General features: G+C 37.5%; 1 protein-coding gene across 13 annotated transcripts in view; it reads right to left on the bottom strand.

The window, feature by feature from the left end:
• LOC131432674 (PDF receptor) overlaps nt 1-26,010 on the bottom strand; it is a 550,466-nt gene that overhangs the window by 323,725 nt on the left and 200,731 nt on the right. For 9 of the 13 annotated variants that reach the window (XR_009229938.1, XR_009229939.1, XM_058599088.1 and 6 more), the window contains 2 exons: nt 15,990-16,150; nt 15,828-15,931 (listed from right to left, as the gene is read on the bottom strand). Coding sequence is in view for 11 of the 13 variants with exons in the window: in XM_058599088.1 (XP_058455071.1) it covers nt 15,828-15,931; nt 15,990-16,150 (265 nt within the window). In the remaining 2 variants the exon portion in view is untranslated. The remainder of the gene's footprint in view (nt 1-15,827; nt 15,932-15,989; nt 16,151-26,010) is intronic. The other 4 variants (XM_058599093.1, XM_058599092.1, XM_058599094.1 and 1 more) reach the window with 1 other exon arrangement.

Here is a 26,010-nt window from a genome sequence, read left to right as displayed (position 1 = left end):
TGTAGAGCATTTCACAATTTGGTCCTTCTAAAAGGCAGAAATGAATCCTGTACTGCATCTTGATAGTTTCTTTCAATGAAATATGCAAATTCGAAATGAGATAATCGACGTCAAAAATCGTTTCACATTTTAGTAGTGAAAAGGGGGAAAGTCTCGCAATTCACACAATCGATCAACTATCAATTCGAATTCGAAAGTGTAAAGAAATTGTGACAGCTTTATTCGTATTCACGATACCAGTTATGTCTCTGACATTACACACCCGTACTTTTTGTTAGCGGTTTTTATCCTATCATGAGCTCTTCCGAAAGTTGATTCATGGACAGTGCAGACAAATTCTTTTACACATTTATGTGTTATTTTATTGCATAAAAATTCGTTCAGTTGCCATCCCACTAGCAAACTTCTCGTACAATTTTGTCTGGAAATACATCGTTCAATATAGTGAAGATATTGTTAATTTCTAACAAACCTGGCCTGACCTAAGAATGATTTTTTTTTCATTTGACTACTTTATCTAACAATGATGCCAAGTGGCATCCGGAGCCAGACTACAAAGCCGCAATGCAAGTTGTCTCATCTTGTCTAGGGGCTTTACAGGAGGCAGTTTTATTATCAGTGTTGTTCAAAGCTGCCAGGTCTGCAGATTTGTCTGTATGTCCGCAGATTTCGTAAATAGCGCTTCAGACTTCTGAAAATCGAGTTTTCCGCAGATTTTCGACAAAACATACCAATAAAAAAATTTGGCATAGATTTTAGCAGGAAGAGGAAGCAGCTACTGCGTTGGATGATGAAGGAGTTGGGATATTCAGCCAATTTATATTTATCTTAGTAACAACTATCGTTGAGTTTATTGATACCACTTAGGTCATAATGGAACACATACCCAACCGCAAGGTGAGTGACTAATATATCAAGGCAAATAGATTAATATATTACGTTATATTGTATTATATTATATTATATTATATTATATTATATTATATTATATTATATTATATTATATTATATTATATTATATTATATTATATTATATTATATTATATTATATTATATTATATTATGTTATTTTATTATAGCATGTTTTTTTCATAAATACAGATTTATCGAACATTTTGGACAGTGAAAATATGAGGCTGATCGGACGATAGCTTTTCGGGCAGGTGGGATCCATTCCAGGCTCTTTTATTGGGATCACTTTGGCCACTTTCCAACTAGAGGGGAAGTAGATAAAGACTGTCCCAGAAAGTATGGACGCAGCCAAAAACCGCTGCCATTTCGCAATGGTTCAGAATCTGTCAATTTTTATGGCTGCGTCCTGTTGTTTACACTCTTCTCTTGCGCAGTTGATTATTGGTTTTCATTAGTTTCTTTCGAAATGCGTGGACTTCCAGCAGAACAACGTCGAAAAATTGTGTACAAATGGTGCACAGAACGCGGACTGTCACTGAGAAAGATTGCAAAAATGGAAGGAATAAGTGAAAAAGCCGTGCGAAATGCAATCAGGAAGTTCGGTGAGGATAACCTTTGAGGATAAACCGAAAACGGGTTGATAAAAAGGTCCTGCTAGCCCTCAGTTGGATAAACGTATACTGAAGTAGTTCGAGCAAAAAAGGAGATTTCAGTTTGGGATGTGGCCAAAAAGTGGGCACTTCGAAGTCAAATGTTCTTCGTGCTAAAGAACGTTTGAATCTTCGAACCTATAAAAAGCAGAAAAAACCAAAACGTAGTCCGAAACAAGAAGCATCGATCTGGCCAGGGTTCGAAAGCTGTACAATTCGATTTTTGCTGGAAATTTGAACTGCATAATCATGGACGACGAAACCTACGTGAAACTCGATTACAAATCCTTGCCTTGTCGCCAAGAAGTCTGTACGGAATTTAATGAGGAACGTTCGCAAGAAGGTGCGCCAGCTAGTCTACAATGGCTAAGTAGCAAAGGTTGAGAATAATATTCTGTTGTTGTAGTTTAATGTAATCAGTATATCGAATGAAATTTGAATATCTAACACTTGTGAATGATTTACAGCGAAATCAAAGTGCGTCCAAACTTTCTGGGACAGTCTTTAAGGACCAAACATTGGTTGGAAATAGATGCAAGATGTTGGAAAAATCTAACGCTAAGGTATTTCAGCTCTATGTTGAAAATAGAGTCAGCACCCGGAGCTTTGCTTTCATATTTTTTTACCTTTTGATTGATTTTTTATGGAAGGCATTCTATCAACAGTTTAGACAGTGGCTGAAACAGTAGTTTCATGAGGACTGACCATGTCTTGACCGAGACAATGGGAACTAACAATACGTTGACCTAAAGCAGTAGCTTTTTCAACCGGTGTTATGAGCAGATAGTCATCCAGACGATGAGGTGGTATCGGTTTCGGCTTGTTTTTAAGAAGTTTAGACAATTTCCAAAAAGGTTTAGAATAATTATCTAGCTAACTGATATGGTCGGATAATTCTCCGTTTTTGATATTGTTCATACTTTGCCTAATGATATTAGTTAGATTATTACCTGAAGTTTTCTTTTCCCTGAGTCCTGTTCTCCAGTACTCACTTCGATAAATATTTCTTAACCTAATTAATGTTTTAGTGGTAGAATCAATGGTGATAGATTTACGGAATATTGGTATTTCTCTTATGTTTAGTTTACCAGCTCTGGCGATGGCACGTTCAACTTCTTTTAGTTGTCTGTCGCTGTCCTCTGCTCATTCTGGATGGCGATCGTAGTTAATGTTGTTGTCGACATGGTGGTAATCACGTCGAGTTCGTTGCTGGGTTTCAACCCCGTACCCAATATCCACCACAACAGGATAGTGGTCGGAACTGAGATCTTCAATGATGACAGGATGAGAGATGTTCTCAGCAAGATTGGTGATATACAGGTCGATGATGGAGCAGGTCCTTGATCTGGCCATATACGTTGAACTATCCGGACTCAGGATAGTGTAGTAGCCGTTTTGAAGGTCGTCGTTCAGCACTGCTCCATTCCGATTATTTCTGGAATTTCCCCAGGCTTGATGTCTGGCATTAACATCACCGGCGATGATGAATTTATTTCGTCCTCTTGTCAGCTTCTGCAGATCATTTCTTAGTTGTGATTGAGTTCCATGGTTCGGTAAGCACTGTCTAGGGCAGTATGCTGCGATAAATTTTATCCTTCCGATCGTCGTATACAATTCAACTCCTAGCGACTCGATGAATTTCGTACCAAAGCTCGGAAGAACAGCAAACTTCACACCGCTTCTGACTGCAATCGCAACACCACCGCCCCTAGAGTGGGTTCGATCCTGCTGGCGAATAATGACGTAGTTCGGTATTGAGAAGGACATCTTCGGTGACAAATGTGTTTCCGTGATAACACACACATCGACGTGCTGTGTTCTTACGAAGTCCGATAGTTCAACTTGCTTCGGACGCACTGAGCAGGCATTCCATTTCATCACTTTTAATGTTTCACACACCGTATTGGATAATAAACGAACTGAGCACTTGAATCTGCTCCATTTTCGTCTTGCAACCACGGAGCGCAGAGCTCATGTCGACGAAGCGGAGTACAGTTTACAGTTGAGCCATCATCAGTAGTTTTGAAACCAGGTTACGGGAGGATTGGATCCGGCAGATTATTCAGCCTGGGGAAATTCACTGGGTAAAATGGCGGTACAGGTGGTACAGGTGGAATCTTCTTCTTCGATGTTTATCGATGAGGTGTAGCTTGTTTCCTTATTTTCAGGAACTCAGCACGTTTCGGGCAAGCTCGTTCGGTTGCTTCACGGGGCCCAGCACAGTTTGCACAGCGGGGGGTAGATTCTCCATCCATAGCGCACTCGTTAGTAGCATGATTCGATCCCCAGCGGTTGCAACAGTTAATCATGTGGCAATTTCGAGCACCATGCCCGAAGTGTAGATATTTCATGCAGTGAGTTAGATCTCTGCGATTGTTGCGGTAGGGTTCTCATTTCACGATGACATGATCGATGGCCTTCAATTCCTTAACCTGCTTCAACGTGGTCGTACCTCTCTTGAAGTAAATTAGATACAATGCGTTTCTGTACGTGCGTTTATCCTCTTCGTGAATACGACATACTTTACTATGAGGCGCCTTTTCAAAATTTACCCTCTGAGAGAGTGATAAGTTTTTGATCGTGAGTATCTCTTATTGTATCTAATGAATCAACATAATTTTTGCTACATGCCATCGGAAATATGATCACAATTTTATGATACAATTTTCAGTTGTCTGACATAATCTCAAACAATTCAAAATTAAACTTTTCTGAAATATTTGGTATAAACGAGTATCAAAGAGGATTTATATAATCTAAAGGATTTATATAATCGAAATTTTTCAACTTAAACGTGTATAGCAACATCATTGAAGTGATTCAATAGTACACTATTGTAGATTGCGATGTTGAATTTGAGCTTGTTTACAATAACCTAAACCAAAAAATTTTTTAATCTCGAAATGATTTGTAAACCAAGGAAATAAACATGTGGCCTAGACTTAGACGGAAACGTCGGTTGTATATTTATCGACTAAACCGCCTTCGTGTTGAAATCGGGGCAATAAAAAAAGGATCAAATCTTATCCTCAAGCAAGATAAACAGAATTCAATGTTTATTCCTTTATGTCATAGATTCGTAATGTTTCTATTCGCCTATGCATAAGCTATATTCACCTGCCTAGATTCTTAATCGAGTAGTGAGAAGAGAATCACTCTCTATTTCCACTCTTCGCCTAATTTTGGATTCTCCTTTTGCCTTGGTAAATTTTGAGTAAATCTCACGCTCACATCTATTTCGTTATTTGGAAAACTCTCAAATGAGAGGAAAATGTATAGATTAAAGAACTAACATAGGCATAAGAAAAATGTAAACTAATCAAAAATTTGTAAATAAATCAGTAGTATTTTAGACACTAAATTGGACAGTTAGTCCAACAGTTTTTATTTCTTGAAAAAAAAATAAGTTTTTCATGGTGTCCTTCAGAGAGGAACAACTCAACAGTGTCAGATTCTCACAAAATTGATGAGAATCTTAACAGAATAGCTATTTCCAAGCTATCAAGTAGAATCCGACGGACGGTCGGCAAACTAGGTTTCCAACGGATAGTTGGAAAATCACCGGCTAAACAAGGCTGGTGCAAACCAAGCCGGCAACGGAGCTGGTGAACCGACGGACTGTCAGAAGTTTTAATCCGACGGACGGTCGGCAATCTAAAATCTCCAACGGATAGTTGGAAAATTATCGGCTCAACAAGGCTGGTGAACAACCGGCGCAGACGCGGGTGATTGAATCCGACGGACTTTCGGCAACCTAAACACTCCAACGGACAGTTGGAAAATTACCGGCTCAACAAGGCTGGTGAACAACCGGCGCAGACGCTGGTGATCGAATCCGACGGACTGTCGGCCACCTAAACTCTCCAACGGACAGTTGGAAAATTACCGGCTCAACAAGGCTGGTGATCAACCGGCACAGACGTTGGTGATCGAATCCGACGGACTGTCGGCAACCTTAACTCTCCAACGGACAGTTGGAAAATTACCGGCTCAACAAGGCTGGTGATCAACCGGCACAGACGCTGGTGATTGAATCCGACGGACCGGCTCAACAAGGCTGGTGCAAACCAAACCGGAAGCGGAGCGGAAATTTTATTCGACGGACGGTTGGATCAAAGCCACATCTCTGGCAATAAGGCAAGTAAATGGATACTTTTTCATATAAGAAAAACGAAAATGGTCATTGTCCACTTTGCGACAAACCAAATAATGATGATTCAATGGTGTGTTGTGATGAGTGCGATCGTTGGTTACACCAACGATGCGTAAAACTCGAGAATTTACCAAAAAAACGAGACTATTGGAGTTGTCCAAAATGTTCTCATTTGCATAATAAATTGAAAGCCCTAGAGTTAGAAAGGCTCCAAGGAAATGGTAGAAGCGCAAAGAGAAGCAATTTGCACTTCTACCAATGAGATGATAACGGCCCAGAAAGAGGCCATTAAATTTACAACAAATGAAATGTTCAAAGCACAACGACATGCAATTTCTGAGATGCTCAGTTCATTTAAAAATGAATTCATTCTACCGGGTCCATCTGGTGTGAGCGATTCAAACAGAGGAGTGGATTCTTCTGAAAAAATAATAAAAATCATAGCGAGACAATCTATGACGGAACTGCCATACTTTGATGGGTCATATAAAGTATGGCCTAAATTTAAAACCACCTTCGAAGAAACTACAAAGGAAGGTGAGTTTTCGGATCTAGAAAATCTTTCTAGACTCCAAAAATATTTAAAAGGGGATGCCCTAAAATTAGTTGATCCTTTGTTGTTAGATCAACGAAACGTTCCAAAAATAATGGAAGTTTTAAAACAACAATTTGGTAGTGTTCGCCAAATTTTTGAAGGGTTACTGAACGACGTGCTTACAATTAAAAGTCCGACTTTCGACATCCCCAAAACAATGATCGACTTTATTACAGCAGTCGAAAACCTAGTAATAAATATTAAAGCTTTAGATCAGATTGATTATCTTAAGGATCAAAGATTGATCAAAGATTTATCAGCCAAACTTCCTACCAATCTTCATCAACAATGGTTGAAGCATGAAATTGATAGGGAGGATGATTCTGTTTATAGTCCACCCATCTTAGAAATATTTTGTAATTGGCTGATTCCACATAAAAGGCTTGCGACGATGTTGCAATATGATAAAAGAGAAAAAACAATAAACCCCAAAACTAAAGAACGTGTATTCGCTCAAATAGATGGTAACTTTAACAACAAACAAAAAAGATATAAATGTTTTACTTGTGATCTAAATCACAAAACTACGGAATGTTCGGTCTTTAAGAAGATGAGCGTTAAAGATCAAAAGAAAATTTTATCAAAAAATAAAATTTGTTTCGGTTGCTGCAATTTTTCCAATCACTTTAAGAAAGATTGTAAATTTTCTCGGCAATGCAATATCGGAAATTGTAAACAGAATCATCACCCCGCATTGCATGAAAACTTTAAACAAATTTCAAACAAGGATAATAATGCTCCAAATATCAACAATCAGATTAATCATAATAAAATAGATAATGGAGTTTATTATCAAATAATTCCAGTTACGTTAAGTAACGGAAAATCAAGAACTAAAATTCTTGCATTTTTTGATTTGGGATCATCTATAAGTTTACTATTGAATGAAGTCAAAAACGATATTAATTTGGCGGGTAAAAAAGGCCATTGTTCCTTACTTGGACAAATGGTGAAATAGAAAGAGGATGAAGAAAGTGAAGAGGTCTCGGTGCGTATAACCGGATCTAGCAATCGATCCTACATGTTAAGAAATGTACGGACAATAAAGAAGATGTGTTTACCGTCTCAATCGATTAATATTGCAGACTTAAAGAAACGGTATCCTTATTTATCCGACTTGGAGTTGGAAGGATATAAAGATGGCAAACTAAAATTACTACTTGGTTTACCTTATGCTTACATGATTCAGAGTTTTGAATCTAAATCTGGCAGATTTAACGAACCTGTTGCCAATAAAACAAGACTAGGGTGGGTATTGTATGGAAGAAAAACAGGCGAACCAAGTAATACCCATACCGTAGCCGTGCATCAAGAATTGAATAAAGAGGAAAGTTCACTTAAAAACCTAACGCCATTTATGGATGATAATGGCATTATGCGATGTAAAGGACGTATAGGAAATGCGGAAGCATGTTCATATACGGCAAAGCATCCCGCAATATTGCCGAAAAAATATCACGTTAGGAATCTGATTCTTAAATTCTATCATGAAAAGTTTTTTCACCTAAAGATGGATGCCGCCATTGCTTCGGTACGACAGAAATTTTGGGTGATAGACGTTAGAGCCTCCATGAAGCGGATAAAAAAATCATGTCAGCTATGTAAGAATATATCTGCTCAGCCCCAACCCCCTATGATGGCTGCTTTACCCAGCTACAGAATGATGCCTAATTTGAAACCGTTTACTTATACTGGTGTGGACTATTTTGGTCCACTTCATGTGTCCATTGGTAGAAGACAAGAAAAACGCTGGAGAGTGTTGTTTACTTGTCTAAACACACGTGCTGTGTATTTGGATTTGGCAAACTCACCGATGAATTTATGACATGTCTCAAAAACATGCAATGCAGAAGAGGCAAAATAACCTATATGTTTAGTGATAACGGAACAAATTTTATTGGGGCGAACAATGATCTTAAAAGAATAAAACAAAGATTAGCAGGCGAGGGCACTTTAATCCTCCATCCGCATCTCATTTCGGAGGAGTATGGGAAAGGATGGTAAAGGAGGTGAAAAGTATATTGAAATTTGTTCAACATACTCTACCTGAAAATGTGCTCAGAGGGTTATTTGCTGAAATTGAATTAATTACAAACAGTCGTCCATCAACTCACATACCGTTGGAAACGGAAGATGACGAAGTGTTAACTCCACATCACTTTTTGATAGGATGCGCTGAAGATGCGGAGCCTGCTATAAATAATGTTTCAAATTCAGAAGGTCTCCGACAACATTGGAACAAGTCGCAACGATTAGCTAAACTGTACTGGGATCGCTGGTTGAAGGAATATGTGCCCTCTTTGACAAAGAGACAAAAATGGTTAAACTTTTTTTTTTTTTGTTCTGGTCACCGCAACTTTGTTCAATTATGGTTGTTTGTTGATTTTTTTCGGTGAGAATTGAAACACTGTTCTTAACGTTTTTTGCTTAGCATAACGTTTCGGCCTACTACTCTTCAGCCATCGTCGGACGCCTACAACATATATTTTTCGTCATTAAGTACATACATTTTACAATTCAAATACAAATTTACATCAAATAACAGTCACAAGAAAAGCAAACAATCGACTTACATTCAACAAAACTTTTACAATATTCAATCACTCCATTCTATCATTCGTTCACTCACTGCCGACGGCTGGGTTATCGTATGCTTCTGACCGCCTATCATCCTTACTATTCCAATACTGTCGGAACTTAGCCACCAGACCATTGTACGTAGTGCAGAAAGTTCCACACTCTCTCTGGAGATTGACTGTTCTCTCCTCGCCGAGTATTTTTATGTGAAACATTTCTGCTGTAACTCTGCTCTCCTGGTTCTCGATTCGTTCCAGTATTCGGGTGTTGGCAAAGTCGAAGATGTGTCCTTCTTGTTGTGTGTGTTGAGATAACCTAGTTCTTGCATCTTTTTTCCTCGTATCGTTCTTGTGTTCCGCTACTCTTGTCTCTAGTTTTCTTCCCGTTTGTCCGATGTAAACTTTGCCATCGTCTGTTCCGCATGGGATTGTGTACACCACGTTCGTTTGTTTCCCTGGTGGGATTGGATCTTTTAACTTAGTGAAAATTTGATTCTTAATTTTATCCCTCGGTTTAAAAGCAAGTTTTGTGCTGTACTTTTTTAAAATTCTTTCCAATTTTTCACTAAGTCCAGGGATGTACGGAACTGCAACATACGACTGCGCTAGATCTTTTTCTTTTTCCTCCTGCAGGCTGTTGTAGTGTTTGTGGACACGTTCCTTCAGTATTTTGCAAACAAACCATTTAGGGTAATGGTTTATTTGTAAAATTTCCTTGACTGTTCTTATGGCTGATGGACGGTTCTTACAGTCGGATAGTTTGATTGCTCGATCTATTAGTGCAATCGCAGTGTTGCATTTGTGCGAATAAGGACTTTCGGACTCAAAATCCAGATATCTCCCATCAGATTGTTTGGGTAACCATATTCGTTCGATGTGATCGTTGTTTCGGAACAACATCATATCGAGGAATTTGAGTTTTCCATCTTCTTCATTTTCAAAAGTACAGCACAAAACTTGCTTTTAAACCGAGGGATAAAATTAAGAATCAAATTTTCACTAAGTTAAAAGATCCAATCCCACCAGGGAAACAAACGAACGTGGTGTACACAATCCCATGCGGAACAGACGATGGCAAAGTTTACATCGGACAAACGGGAAGAAAACTAGAGACAAGAGTAGCGGAACACAAGAACGATACGAGGAAAAAAGATGCAAGAACTGGGTTATCTCAACACACACAACAAGAAGGACACATCTTCGACTTTGCCAACACCCGAATACTGGAACGAATCGAGAACCAGGAGAGCAGAGTTACAGCAGAAATGTTTCACATAAAAATACTCGGCGAGGAGAGAACAGTCAATCTCCAGAGAGAGTGTGGAACTTTCTGCACTACGTACAATGGTCTGGTGGCTAAGTTCCGACAGTATTGGAATAGTAAGGATGATAGGCGGTCAGAAGCATACGATAACCCAGCCGTCGGCAGTGAGTGAACGAATGATAGAATGGAGTGATTGAATATTGTAAAAGTTTTGTTGAATGTAAGTCGATTGTTTGCTTTTCTTGTGACTGTTATTTGATGTAAATTTGTATTTGAATTGTAAAATGTATGTACTTAATGACGAAAAATATATGTTGTAGGCGTCCGACGATGGCTGAAGAGTAGTAGGCCGAAACGTTATGCTAAGCAAAAAACGTTAAGAACAGTGTTTCAATTCTCACCGAAAAAAATCAACAAACAACCATAATTGAAAAATGGTTAAATTCCGTAGCACCGATTAAAGTAGGCGACTTAGTTGTTTTCCCGAATGAGGAAAAAAGAGGAAAATGGATTAAGGGACTGGTTCTTGATGTCAGGCCAGGCAAAGATGGAATTATAAGATCTGTAAAGATTAAAACAGAGAAAGGTGATTTAATAAGACCAGTTGTTAAATTATCCGTTTTAGACGTTAAAAGAACCAGAAGTGCGGATGAACAAGAGTCATCCGCCAAAACACAAATCAGCGAGTCCTCAAATACAGTGAATTACATTAATCAGGATGTCAAGCCCAAACGTATTATATACGACGAAAAACATTGAAAAATAATCCAAAGAAATAAACTTTAGAATTACAAGGCAGTACAGGGTTTATTTCATTGAATAACTTATGTTTGAATATACTATTATTATTACTGCTCATTTGCCAAGCATTTGGAGCAGTTTCGAATGGGTTCATTGCATATGATTGCACCAACGCTGAAGTAAACTTAACATCATATTCGCTATTAGATGTCGCTTCATGCCTACCAACTAGCAAAAATTTATCAACACAGGAAGTGCAAATTCAAGTCCTGCAAGGTCATAATTAAAAGATCAATTCGACATTGTGGCATGCACTCGCATACCTCTGATTATGAACACGGGTATGCTTATATAGTAAAGGAATTTACTCAGGATGAATGCAGAAGAGCTCATTTATTGAATTCCTTAAATCTTGCACATGATTATAACTTGAGAGAATCAAAACGAAATGGAACTACACGAGGAGAAGCTCTAATTATAGGAAATGTAAAAGGCAGCACTTGCGATGGAGGAACTTATAGAACACCGTTTTATACGTGGACTAATGCATTAGTTTACTATGAATACGAAATAACGTTGCGCGACTATATAGCAACAATTGATATTGAAAATAATGAAATAAATTGCGAAATGGATTAGTGTGTATTTATACCCATGGAAAATGTTTATATGTTGTTATACACATGGAAAATGTTTATGGTATGGGTATTTAACTTGGGATATAAATCTGAAGGAAAGGTGCGAAGATACAGAGTTTGAGGTAGTATATGAAGGTATAGTTAATAAAACTTTAGATAATAATACACATAAAGTTGGTGGAAAATTTAATGCTACATATACAACTATTTCAAATACGCATCTATTTTCAATAAAAACAAGAGATGTGACGAAAATTTGCGGATATACTGGTTACAAAACAGATCATCCTCGAATTCTGATATTAGAGGAAGCTGAATTCAGGTCTCCTTTTAAGCGTAAACCGACAAGTAAGAATTATGATATTTTTACATATTTTAATTAAAAAATCACGTTGGTAGAAAATTATATTGGTCAAAAACTGGACGATGTTTATGGAACCATCATGACTGAAATGTGTAAAATTGATAAAGCCATGATGGAAACAAAGCTGACTCTAGCAAGATTGAATCCCACAGAATTTGTAAATAGTATTGTAAAGCAGCCTGGGTACACAGCAGTTGTAGCTGGAGAAGTGGAATGTAAACCGGTTTATGTCACCTATCGAACATCTCAGAGATGTTACCAAGAGATACCAGTCAATTATAATAATGCAACGATGTTTTTGACCCCAGTAACTCGTACATTGCAAAAAAGAGGTACTGAAATTGATTGCACCCCCATACTCCCAGCAAAATTCAGATTTGGAAATCGATGGTACACTACAGACGGACGTCTTAGAGAGACCACATCATTCAACAAATTAACCACTGACATAATAACTACGTGGTCTTACACCCCACTTCCGAGTTTAATGGAGAGTGGCGTTTATGATTCAGACAGCATTGATAAAATGCGAAATATGATTTATGAGCAAGGAGATAGGAGAATAGCCTCAACCATTTTACATAAGGTCTTATCGGGACAACACCCAAATTATCAGGGATTCAGTTTTGATGCATTAGTTTCAGAAAAAATTATCGAAATTGTTTTAAATAAATATTGGAAAAAGTTTATTTCATGGTCAAATTATATAGGAAATGTAACATCAACATTCATAGGGATTTATATGATTGGACGAATAATAAAATTTGCTTTCGACACTATTATGCACGGAAAAGTATTATATGACATCTACGGTCTTGGATGGCAATTATTAGCGTCGTTTTGGGATTCATTTAAGACATTTCTATCTCATAGAAATGCTATAAAAAACAACGAAATGAGGTAAACGATGATCTTTCAAATTCAGCCAGAGAGATAAAAAATCTTGAAATTGAAAGTAATGAGCTTAGACAGATCAAATTAACCGATTTAATTTTCAAGGAATTTTTTCCACGGGGTCCGGGGGTCCTATTTTGTTCGTAAATCTACATAGTTCATTTACGGGGTCCGGTGTAGATTGCGATGTAGAATTTGAGCTTGTTTACAATAACCTAAACCAATATTTTTTTTAATCTCGAAATGATTTGTAAACCAAGGAAATAAACATGTGGCCTAGACTTAGACGGAAACGTCGGTTGTATATTTATCGACTAAACCGCCTTCGTGTTGAAATTGGTTCAATAGAAAAAGGACCAAATCTTATCCTCAAGCAAGATAAACAGAATTCAATGTTTATTCCTTTATGTCATAGATTCGTTATGTTTCTATTCGCCTATGCATAAGCTATATTCACCAGCCTAGATTCTTAATCGAGTGGTGAGAAGAGAATCACTCTCTATTTCCACTCTTCGCTTAATTTTGGATTCTCCTTTTGCCTTGGTAAATTTTGAGTAAATCTCACGCTCACTTCTATTTCGTTATTTGGAAAACTCTCAAATGAGAGGAAAATGTAAAGATTAAAGAACTAACATAGACATAAGAAAAATGTAAACTAATCAAAAATTTGTAAATAAATCAGTAGTATTTTAGACACCAAATTGGACGGTTAGTCCAACAGTTTTTATTTCTTCAAAGAAATAAGTTTTTCAACTATTGAAAAACCTGTCTCATTTGACCCATGTCAACACCAGCCAATCAGAACGCGTTCTGAGGAAGAGAACAAAATATCTGCTGCTGTACAACAAATCGTTCGAGAAAAATGGTCCGAACAGTGTTTAATATTGTAATGAGTTCCACCATTTGGTCCTTCTGAAAGGCAGGAATAAATCCCGTACAGCAGCCTGATAGTTTCTTTCAATGAAATGCAAATCCGAAATGAAATATTCGACATTAAAATTCTGTATGCGGCTATTTTTATAGCCGTTAGAACCGCTCATTAGTGAAAAAGCTACAAACGAAATTACATTAAATGAAATCTAATAACAAAAATTAAATCAGTTTGGATTCTTTCGCCACTGCGAGTAGATGTGTTTTGTGTCGTCTGCACAGCTAGTTTCGCTTTCGACAAGAGCGATTACGTCACAGCTGCCAGTCATTAACATTGGTGAAAAAACAACGGTGGAAAGCATTGCACAAAATCAGCCGTTCTAATGGCTCTAAAAGTTTTCTAAAGAACTATTAGGATTTGTTGTTTGCAAATCGAAGGTAATTATCCTCAGTTTAGTGCAAATCAAGAACAGTTTGGTTAGATTTGTGCACTTTTCGCTGTGTGAAATTCACAGTAATCGAGATCAAGTGAAGCTTTTTTTGCGAAAAAACGTTTCAGAGTTTAATGTCATAGAGAATTAAGCAATTTGACCCTTCTGAATGCTGGAAAACGAATCCCTACAGCATATTGATAGTTTCTTTCAATAAATTATGCAAATCCGAAAACAAATAATCGACATTAAAAATCTGTACGCGGCTATTTTTGTAGCCGTTAGGACCGCCCATTAGTGAAAAAGCTACAAACGAAATCACATAAAAAGAAATCTCTTAACAAAAAGTGAATCAGCTTGGATTCTATCGCCACTGCGAACAGATGTGGTTTGTGTCGTCTGCACAGCTAGTTTGGCTTTCGACAAGAACGATTACGTCACAGCTGCCAGTCATTTGCATTGGTGAAAAAACAACGGTGGAGAGCATTACACAAAATCAGCTGTTCTAATGGCTCTAAAAGTTTTCTAAAGAACTATTAGGATTTGTTGTTCGCAAATCGATGGTAAATATTCTCAGTTTAGTGCAAATCAAAAACAGTTTGATTAGATTTGTGCACTTTTCGCGGTATGAAATTCACAGTAATAGAGATCAAGTGAAGCCTTCTTTGTTTTTGCGAAAAATGTGAAAAAGGGGAATGCTTGCATAATTCATACAATTGATATTCGGAAGTGTTAAGGAACATGTCAGTTGTTTTCGTATTCACGACATCCAGTTATGTCTCTGACATTATTCACCCGCATTTTTCTAAAAGTTTTCTAAAGAACTATTAGGATTTCTTGTTCGCAAATCGAAGGAAATTATCCTGAGTTTAGTGCAAATCTAGAACAGTTTGATTAGATTTGTGCACTTTTCGCTGTGTGAAATTCAACAGTAATCGAGATAAAGTGAAGCCTTCTTTGTTTTGTGCGGAAAATGTGAAAAAGAGGAATGCTTGCATAATTCATACAATTGATCAACTAATTTATATTCGGAAGTGTTAAGGAACATGTCAGTGTTAAGGAACATGTCAGTTTTTTTCGTATTCACGACATCCAGTTATGTCTCTGACATTATCCACCCTCCTTTTTGAGTTTTGATAAGGTGTCATTCAGTGACTCTTCGCTGACTAAAGGAAGTCCTCTCAGCACAACTTTGCTTGGTTTTTCACTCGGCTTGTCATGAGTGAAAAATTCATCTTTCATTTCTTGGAGATGTCTCGTTACCAGATCATACTCGTGCTGTGAGTTGCAAAGCAGCTTGGTCCCAAAACTGCATAACTTGAATGTTGGTGCGACATTCAATGAATATAAAGCCTTCCGCAATGAGTGATAATCTGCATTGGCAACCATCAACGGTGGAAGCTTGATTTTCCTGGTCACTGTGTTCCAAGTGGCATTATCCATATTATCCGGATTGGTATCAATATCCAGTGAAGCGTAGGTGTTCATTGTAGCCACTGACACATGGCTGACAGATGATTCTCTGGAACTTGTAGTTTTCTTCCGCTTGCCAATTCTTCCATATGGCAAATTTTGAAAAGGCACCCCATAGTAAAGTAAGTCGTATTCACGACAAAATATAAGTTACAAAAATAAGCAGGGTATATTGCTAACATAAGCAATATTAAATGAAAGAACGAAAAATTTTATATAGTGCATTATATATAATGAGAATATTTAAAAAGCTTATTTCTACATACCGAAATTTGCAAAATATTACCAATGATATGAATAACGCTGCCAATGAAAGACTAAATCCAATGATCTCTAATGTACGTGTTCTCTCAGCTATGTCGATTTTAATCTAAAAATGATAAACAATAATTACTATATTATTTTTCAATAGTCCGCTGATCTCATACGTCGGCTTCATCGGTATTACCACCTGCATAGAGTTTCTTAAAAAGTTGGAGAACTTCTGGATTATAGCATGGCGTGTAATTGGTCCATCCAAGTGTGTTGGCGGGGACTCCTGGTTTTCCTTCCCACCTCCCATCGGCACTGCAGCGTCGTTCAGCAAATTCTATAAAATGAACAGCCGGATTATTTCATATTTTGATTAAACTATGATTTTATATGAAACTATTACAGTTAATGTGATTTAAGGAGTGTTTCGAAAAGTAGTTAGCAACATTGATTATTGAATAAAATAGCGAAAAAAAACATATTTTACCATAAGTTTTCGATATATTGTAGAAAAATTACATTTTTATGCATTTCACTGATTATATTGAAGAAAATCCTAGTTTCTGTGAAACGCTCGCACTTTGGACTTGACATTTTTCATTAAATTCTGCACAGTTACTTTTGTGACTTTCCTGGTGGCAACTGTCCAGTTTTTTTGAACTCCTGCATGTTTTGGGACACTGTACCTTCCTACCGAAAGTGCAGCTTGACAATTGCCCAATATCTCTCAATTGGCCGAAGATTCAGGCGGCAGAATTCCTTTTCCACGAATTGTACATTATTTTTTGACAACCACTGTACAACGGAGTTGGCGTAGTGGGCTGAAGCCAAATCCGGCCAGAAGAGAGGAGGAGCCTTATGCTTTCTGTACAGTGACAGCATTCTCTTCTTCAAACATTCTTCCTCGTACACCTTGGCGTTAATTGTGAACTTCGTGAAGAAAATCGACGACCGCAAACCACAGGTACAAATTGCTTGCCAGACCAACACCTTCTGCCCAAACTTTTCCATCGCCACCGTGGTGTCAGCGTCGTTCAGGTCCTGGTACACCGATTTCGTATAATATTGCGGTCCGTGCAGCGCGCGAAAGTCTTCTTTGGCGTAGGTTTCGTCGTCGATCACGATGCATCTGTATTTATTCTGTAGAATCCGGTTATACAGTTTTCGCGGTCTTGTTTTTGCCTGAACTTGCTGTACCAGGGACTTTTTCGGCACCTTCTGTTTGTTGAACGTTTTTAAAGGAGTTCCGAACTTTGATCCGTTGAATCATCCCGACGTGACACTACTTTCTGAGCACTAAGTGTGCATAATTTTCTTTTGCTTTTCCGGATCAATTCGACTCATCATTGAAACGATAAACCGTACCGAAACCAATCGATTGCGCAGCTGTTATTGACATGTAGACAAACATGTCACCGCAAAACACGCTGCAAAAAATCAAGTCATTTCAGAGAAATAACTGTTTGAATGTTGCTAACTACTTATCGACACACTTGAATCATCCCAACGTGACACCACTTTCTGAGCACTAAGTGTGCATAATTTTCTTTTGCTTTTCCGGATCAATTCGACTCATCATTGAAACGATAAACCGTACCGAAACCAATCGATTGCGCAGCTGTTATTGACATGTAAACAAACATGTCACCGCAAAACACGCTGCAAAAAATCAAGCCATTTCAGAGAAATAACTGTTTGAATGTTGCTAACTACTTATCGACACACTCCTTATATGTAAAATTCCAAGTATACTAAAACTATTCACTATCCTCAATATCTCAGAATAGTAGACAGTAGGTAGTAATAGTGGTAGTAGTAATAGGTAGTTACAGTATGGATGAGCTTGAGTTTAGCTGAATCGATCACCCCTGTTTGTCACTCCGTTGCTAATTGGGATCAACTGAGATTGTACAGAGAATTTCTAGGTGATCACTGCTGGGATTGACAAATCATTCTTCAATGTATATTTTCTAGTAACCCGAGAATAGAACGATCAACACTAGTAACGACCAGGTCAGAAGTAGGTTGTGTAGAGAATACAAAGGGTTTTTAGTCCAACACTTGTTGTTACTAGAGGCCGTATATACTACCATCAAGGGAGAAGGACATTTGTTAGTATACAATTCTCGCGTGACTCAGTATGTTCTGCCCTGAAGATGCTTATTTATCAGAACTGAATTATCAGGTAATATAAGTAGGCTAAAAGGTAATTGTGTCAGAATAGCACGGACAAATATGACTGATTTTGTTTTTGCCTTTTTCGTAGAGGCTATCTCTGTGTAAAACGACTTTTGATCCGAGTGTCAAATACCATTAGATTCGTTTCATCGAGTACGTAAAATGTCTGTGTGTGAAAGTGAATATGTAACGTTTTAGTGCACTAACGTTTTACGGAGATAGCTCACCCGATTTTCACAACTTTGATTCAAATCCGAGTTCCGATTCCAAAATTATGTGATAAAATGTGCAAAAATATGAAATTTAATTGTACAAACTTTTCTCGGAGATGGCTGAACCGATTTTCACAAACTTAGATTCAATTAAAATATCTTATGGTCCCCTACAAAATTCCTGAATTTCGTTTGAATCCAACTTGGTGTTATGGGGTAAAATGTGCAAAAAAATGAAAATATGTTCATCAATTTTTCTTCAATAATTTCATACTGATTATTTTATTTTCATAGGAACTACGTAACCAGGGCTGGGAAAAAGACCGAATATCAAAAATCATTGGTGATCTACGACCCCTGCTGATCTTAAGAACACTGATCTCGTACATAGAAAAGGCGGGTTGGTAGTGTAAGAGACAACACTGGATGTCGTGAATACGAAAAAACTGGCACGCTTCCTTCACACTTCCGAATATCAGTTAGTTGATCGATTGTGCGAATTAGACACACTTTTCCCTTCTTCACTACTAGAATTTGGAACGATGCGCCTACACTAGAGTACAGATCAGTTTCATTAAACAGCTACTATTCTAAAACCGTGTATATAGGCTAGGTATAACTATTTTGAAATGTTTTTAAAGGTTTTAAGTACAAAACTATCCGTTTCTTCACAATTTCAGTAAGCGACAATTGCAATTGACGGTTCTGAAGTGTAAAAATGAGCTTAGTTATGCAATAGTAATTCTAATAATAATAATAATAATAATAATAATAATAATAATAATAATAATAATAATAATAATAATAATAATAATAATAATAATAATAATAATAATAATAATAAAAATAATAAAAATAAAAATAACTACTATTGTTATTATTATTAGAAATATAATACTTATAATAATGGACAAATAGCCAAATGTCATAAAGAACATTGAAATAATAAAATCAATCATTCAAAATATCGATTATTCAGTTCGGAATCAGCAGACATATTTTAACAAGATGTAAAATTATTAAAATATTCAAAGAACTTTAACTCCGCTATCCGTAATATTATCACTAGCACTTCTTAATTAGTATTAAAAATTATTGGTCACTAATTCAATATATGGGAAAACCAACAATGATAATAACAATAACTATGTTCAGAATAAATAAACAAATACAGTCTGTTACATAAGAGCGTGGTGGTACTGAATCCCCTGGTTATTAATAAATTCGAAAGGCTAGTTGAGCTTCAATCTCAAACAAGATTCATGACAGTATATTTTAACCATATGTCACAGGAAATCAACCCTTCAAGATATATTCCTATCCGTGTCAGCCTCCTAAATATTCCTGACTCAATTTTATTTTTCGACACATTTATGCAGTGGAAGTGCGTGGAATCCCGGAACACCTACGCTCAGAGGTTATTTTTTCAAAAATCTGTCAAAACTCGAAAGTTTATCTGGATTTGTCTGGGTCTGGATCTGGGAAATTTTTGCCATGCTTCATGCTAGTTAGCAAAAAAAACTCTAGACACCTTTTGTATAGAGGAAAAAAACGGTAAAGATCTAGCGAGATCTGACAAATCTAGGAAATTTGGAAAATCTGGGAAAATTTGGAAAATCGCTTGATGAAAGCAGTGTTTAGATTAACTAACGAATACGTTTTTTCGGTTTTTTAACGATATTAAACTATCTAGAGATTATAAGAGGAGAAATGATATGAAATTATAGAGCCATAGTACTCAAGGAAGAGCAAGGATGTGAAGAATAAAGTGCGGAAAAGTGAGACGTGACAAGGGTCATTTAAGTAAGCAGAAGGCTTCTCGTATCTAAACTTTTACCTTCTACCAGAGGAGTCGAACTTAGGCATCTTAGCGATACGAGTCATCCGAGTCTCTGATATGTCAGAAAGTAAAAGCAAAGGTCGTTTGCCATTTACTGTCCGAACCGGCAAAAGTAAAGTTACGAGAAGTTGTCACCCACGACGGTTTTTCACACAGTCTGTTTCATTGTGTTGATATTTTCTCATCTCTATATAGCTAGTTATAACACCGGAATTGAAGATTTGTTCGAAACTATTGCCTGAGTGCCTGGAGTTGTAGCGTATGGCTATGCATCCCAGGGTGCAAGCGGCGCACGGACAGCGCTCCATTCATCGCTGTGTGTGATGGAATCCCATCAAATTTTTACTGACTGACCAGAAGTCATAAATAAAAAAAACTAAAAATTGTCTTCGAACAATTCCGTACGATATATTTAAACTTATTTTGGTCAACTTTGAAGCATCTTCGCGTAAAGTTAATGTCGGATTCTTCAAAAACAGGTCACAAATCACTTTTTCGTATTTTTCCAACAATACACCGACAGACCGCGATTTTGAAAGTCGTCGACATTTTTCACCTCTTTAAAACGATTCACTCACTTACTAACAAATTGTTTCGACTTTTTCATGTATTTCGCCGCGGCAGCTTGGACCATTTTGGGATCTTTCGGGTGCGAGCACAAAAAAAATGCTTCGAAGCGCGTAGCTTACTCATTTTGGGAAAATACAGAAATCGAGTTCTAAACAATAGTCAGCTGATTTATTCTCGCATTGCATCAAAGACACTACTGCCTTCTGTGTTAAAAAAATTATCACACCATTCCAATTTACCGATCGCGAGTAATCGTGACCACGCTCTTATGTTACAGACTGTAATAAAAAAAATATGCCAGAAATAATAAAAAAATCGTCATAAACATACCATATCTGTTTCCAACTAAAACCGGATATTGAATCCCGCTCACTCCTAACACTTTTGAAACAAATGTTGGTTTCTTTTTGCGAATTCTTTCCTTTCGCAACATTTAAATCTATATTTTTCAGGAGAAATAAAATACATATTAATCTGTATATGTAGCAACCTTGTTTCGCACGAAAATACTCGAAAAGACACCCATATTAGTATAAAGATGTGTTCTACATCAATACTTTCATTTTCGCATTGCGAGAAGCCTAGCTGTCGTAATTGAATTTGTTAGTGAGGCCCCAATTTTTTTCAAATTCTGTTTTGATGAATCAAATCCTTTTTGTAGGAAGAAGTATTAATTAATATTATTATTATTATTATTATTATTATTATTATTATTATTATTATTATTATTATTATCATTATTATTATTATTATTATTATTATTATTATTATTATTATTATTATTATTATTATTATTATTATTATTATTATTATTATTATTATTATTATTATTAAAATAAACTTAAATTGAATTTAACAACTAATTTAACGATTATGATACATATTTAGGGCAACCCTAAAACAATACATCATAGACCATTTGATATTGAATTATATACCCTGTATATTATATACCACAAACTGTTATCATACGAACTGTACTAAAAACTACACCAACACAAACGAATACAACTCCAATAAAAAAAACGGGTGGGTAATGCCAGATACATAACTGGATGTCGTGAATACGTAAACAACTGACATGTTCCTTAACACTTCCGAATATCAATTAGTTGATCAATTGTATGAAATTGTATGTAGAATTTGAAACGATACACCTAAACTAAAGTACAGATTAGTTACATTTAACATTCTGAAACACAAATATTATGAAATAACCAGTATAGTTGTTTATAATAAAATAATGGTGGCTCTGAAAAAAACCTTTTATGAAAGCGTTTGAGATGGAGAGTGATGAGTTGAATTCGAATTCCGATGGATGCCACTGACTTCCGTTATCTAATTCCAGGTTGAACTGTTGTACGTGGGAAATACTTCAATGCTTTGGCTATACACGTTTAGGTTGAAAAATTTCGATTCTATTGGTAGTTAGATTATATAAATCCTTTCACAGACCACTGAGCTATGAGCTTTAAAAATATGAGCAAGGTAAACGCGCCTTATGGATTATCCTCTTTGATACTCGTTTATACCAAACATTTCAGAAAAGTTTAATGCAATGTTTAATTATTTGAGATTATGTCACACAACTGATAATTTTATCATAAAATTGTGATCATATTTCCGATGGCGTGTAGCAAAAATTGTGTTGATTCGTTAGATACAACAAGAGATATTCACGGTCAAAAACTTATCACTCTCTCAGAGGGTCAATTTTGAATAGGCACCCCATAGTAAAGTAAGTCGTATTCACGACAAAAGGACAGACAGCACGTGAATAAAGTCAGTATCTTATAATTATCTAAGCACAACGAGTAACCTCTTTCGGTTGAGATCCGGAATCCAACCTAACTGAAAATATACAGTCCACACTCCACGTCGAAGGTCGGTCCGCGAATTCGATAAGTTTTCGGGATCGGTTAAAAGTTACTAAATTTTACATGGTCCTTCGAGCCGGATCCCCTAGGACTAGCGATGGAGATGATAATCGCCGCGAAACGTGATCAAAGAGAGTTTTTCAATTCGATCACGCATTTTGTAGCCGTCGTGATGGGTAATCTACCCAATTGGTCGTGATAAGTGTAATATCACATCTCGGAGTACACGCAAACCCTTCAGTCGCCTAATCATTAAAAGGCGCATAGTGTAAAAATCAGCGTGTTGGTCATAAGACACCGTATAGTTATAAAAGCGTACAGTACCCGATTCGTTCTCGTTTGTGCCTTCAGTTGACGGTGAACAAAGCCATTGTTGGTCAGTTATTGTTACTTATGATCAAAACTGTCATTGTTCTTCCGAAGGGAAAGAAAAAGGAAGATTATCTGACGAGTCAAATTGTTCATCTTACGCTACGATTGCTGATCATCAAGATCGGAATTAATTTACGCTGTGTGGACAGCAAATTGATCATCACCTTCGCGCGTTCCAGTTCAGACGCCCGGTGGCTGTAAGGACAGTCATCACCGGCTACCCAGAGGATCGCTAGAGGTAACTAGAGTGCGTAAGAAAACACTGCCTATTCATTCCTTGCACACGACAGTGCGCGTCAGTTCGGTAGTGCCATTCCGCGAATTGGCCCGTGAAGGAGCTACTTGTCGTGAAATTCGAAGCACCGTTACCGTGTCGGTTGAGTCAATCCGCGAGTTGATCCGGGAAGGAGAATCGTACGTTTCGTACCGGTTCGCGAAGTGTCACATAAATCGCGAAAATGTTGAAGGACAAGTTAGTGAGCAGTAAGCAGGAGGTCAAGTTTTTGAAAAAGCATAATGAATATTTACTAAAAGTGCTAGCGCTGTTAATGCAAGGCGCAAAGGATGCGAAAAATGGGAAAAATACGGAGCTGATAGAAACGTGGTCGGAGAGGTTAGAAGAGATTGCTAAGGAGTATCGACGTATAGTATGTGTTTTAGAAGCTGTACATGGTGGATGTTTTAAAGATGAACGTGCAGATTTCGAGAATAAATATTGCGCACTTCGAGCATTTTACGCGAAGCAAATGAAAGAAAGCCAACACAATAGTACTCCTACAGTGCAAGCGCGACACACTAGTCATATTCGTTACCCTGAATTAAGCACACTTCGATTTTTAGGAAAATTTGAGGATTGGTGCGTGTTTAGAGATGCTTTTGAATCTGCTATCGGAAATCGTGAAGAAATGTCTAACTTTGATAAATTTCAATATTTAAAAGGACTTGTTCATGGCGAAGCAGCGAGAATTATTGAGTCTATTTCGATTTGTGGTGAAGGGTATAACGATGCATGGCGAACATTAAAATTGAGATATGGAAACAAACGTCAGTTAATTCGGTGTCATATTAAGGCTTTGTATGATATACCCGCTATGAAGAAGGAAAGTGAGGATGAGCTATTGGTACTTGTGGATAAATTTGAGCAACACATTTCAGTTTTGAGACGATTAGGAGAAACTACGGATGCTTGGAATTCGCTATTAATCTACCAATTGTCTATTCGTTTGGATTCACGCACGCTGCGTGAATGGGAAAGCTATTGCGCTCGTCTCGATTCAGATAATGTTGCTGCCATACTCGGAGGAAGTGTTGATCCTCTGTTCGATGATTACGATGATGAGACACCTCAGTACGTTTCGATGGTGAATTTTTTGCAGAACTATGCTAGAGTTCTTCAGTCTGTTGGACCCATCACCGTCACTGGTCGAGATCGTGACATGAAGTTGAGACAACCAGTGAAGTTCGGTGCTCATATTAGTTGTTCATCAGATAAACAAAATCATCAGAACACACGAAAATGTGAAAAATGTAACCAGGATCATCTTCTCTATCAGTGTCTGGAAGATTCAGAAGATGCCAGATCAACAGTGATTGGAATTTGTAAGGTCCAAGATACTTTGCCTCAATTGTCTACGTAATGTCGATCACTTTATGTTACTAAAACTTGCCCGTGGAAAACTTGCAATCGATGTCCTCGGAAACATCACACCCTTCTCCACGGAGCACAATTTACACAGCAGACCCATTCTGCTACCCAGCAAAATGAACCAGCACCACTCGTCGCTCATCAATCGACTGTAGTAAACGCGTCGCAACGCTTACGTGCTGCTTTACAACAACCTTTGTCAGCTCAATCGCAATCTTTTCAACCGCCAATAGCAATGAAAACCTCCCTCTCTGCACAAACAGTCGGGATCCCAGAACATTTTTAATACGGTGGCTTGTGGCAAGAATGATCAATCGAACACAATAATTTTTCCCACCGCTTTAGTACAGATCGAAGACTTTCAAGGACGCAAGGTTGTCGACCTATGCTTGTTGGATTCGGGATCACAGAGTCACTTTATAACTACCTCGCTTTGTAAAAAACTAAATCTGCCTTGGTCAAGAATATCATCCCCTATTCTGGTTTGTGGTATCGGTCAAACCTCCACGAAACCTACACACTACACTACCGCAAAGATATCATCCAGAGTATCTCCATATATTGTGGAACTGCGTTTATTGATCTTGCCGCACTTATCCATTACCCTTCCGGCATCTACAATAAATATTCGAGACTGGAGTGTTCCTGAACAAGTACAGTTGGCTGATCCCACATTCCACGTGTCACAGCAAATTGATCTCATTCTAGGAGCTGAATATTCCTTCAATACATTGCGGTATGGACGCATTCAATTGGACGCACTCGGGGGGATTGTCTCCGGAGCCTGTGTGATTCAAGATCACGATCACACCGATCCACGGTCCTGTTTTTCAAGCAACACCATACGTCTAGAAGAACTAGTACTACGGTTTTGGGAGATAGAAACTATTAGAGACACAAAGTGTTGGTCCACGATCGATCGAATTTGTGAACAACATTTCACGGTTAATACTTCACGTACCACAGAAGGGCGTTATGTGGTAAAATTGCCAAAACGTGAAGAGTTGATTCCAATATTAGACGATAATAAATATCAGGCAACAAGACGATTTCTCTCTTTGGGACGATCTTTGCAACAAGATCCTCAAAAAAAGGCCATGTATAAGAATTTCATCGATCAATACATTTCTCTAGGTCGTATGCGCGAGATCACTATAGAAGAGCTTAACGCTCGTCCGCAGTTTATCCTCCCGCATCACGAAGTGTTGAAGCTTGATAGCAATACCACAAAACTCAGAAGAGTATTTGATGCGTCGTGTAAATCCCGCGCTGGATTGCACTGAACGATATCTTGTTACCAGGACCTACTATTCAGGATATGCTTGTTTCACACGTACTACGGTTTCGGACCTATAAATTTGTTGTATCCGCAGATATCGAGAAGATGTTCAGGCAAGTGTTAGTGCACCCATCTGATCAACCGTTACAACGCATTTTTTGGCGAGACGATCCTCCAAAACATTTGAAAATGTACCAGTTACAGACCGTTACGTATGGACTTAA

This window comes from Malaya genurostris, chromosome 2 (genome assembly GCF_030247185.1).
Source record: "Malaya genurostris strain Urasoe2022 chromosome 2, Malgen_1.1, whole genome shotgun sequence".
Classification (NCBI taxonomy): Eukaryota; Metazoa; Arthropoda; class Insecta; order Diptera; family Culicidae; genus Malaya; species Malaya genurostris.
Note: the sequence above shows the minus strand (reverse complement) of the source record. Positions and strands in the feature narration are given on the sequence as shown.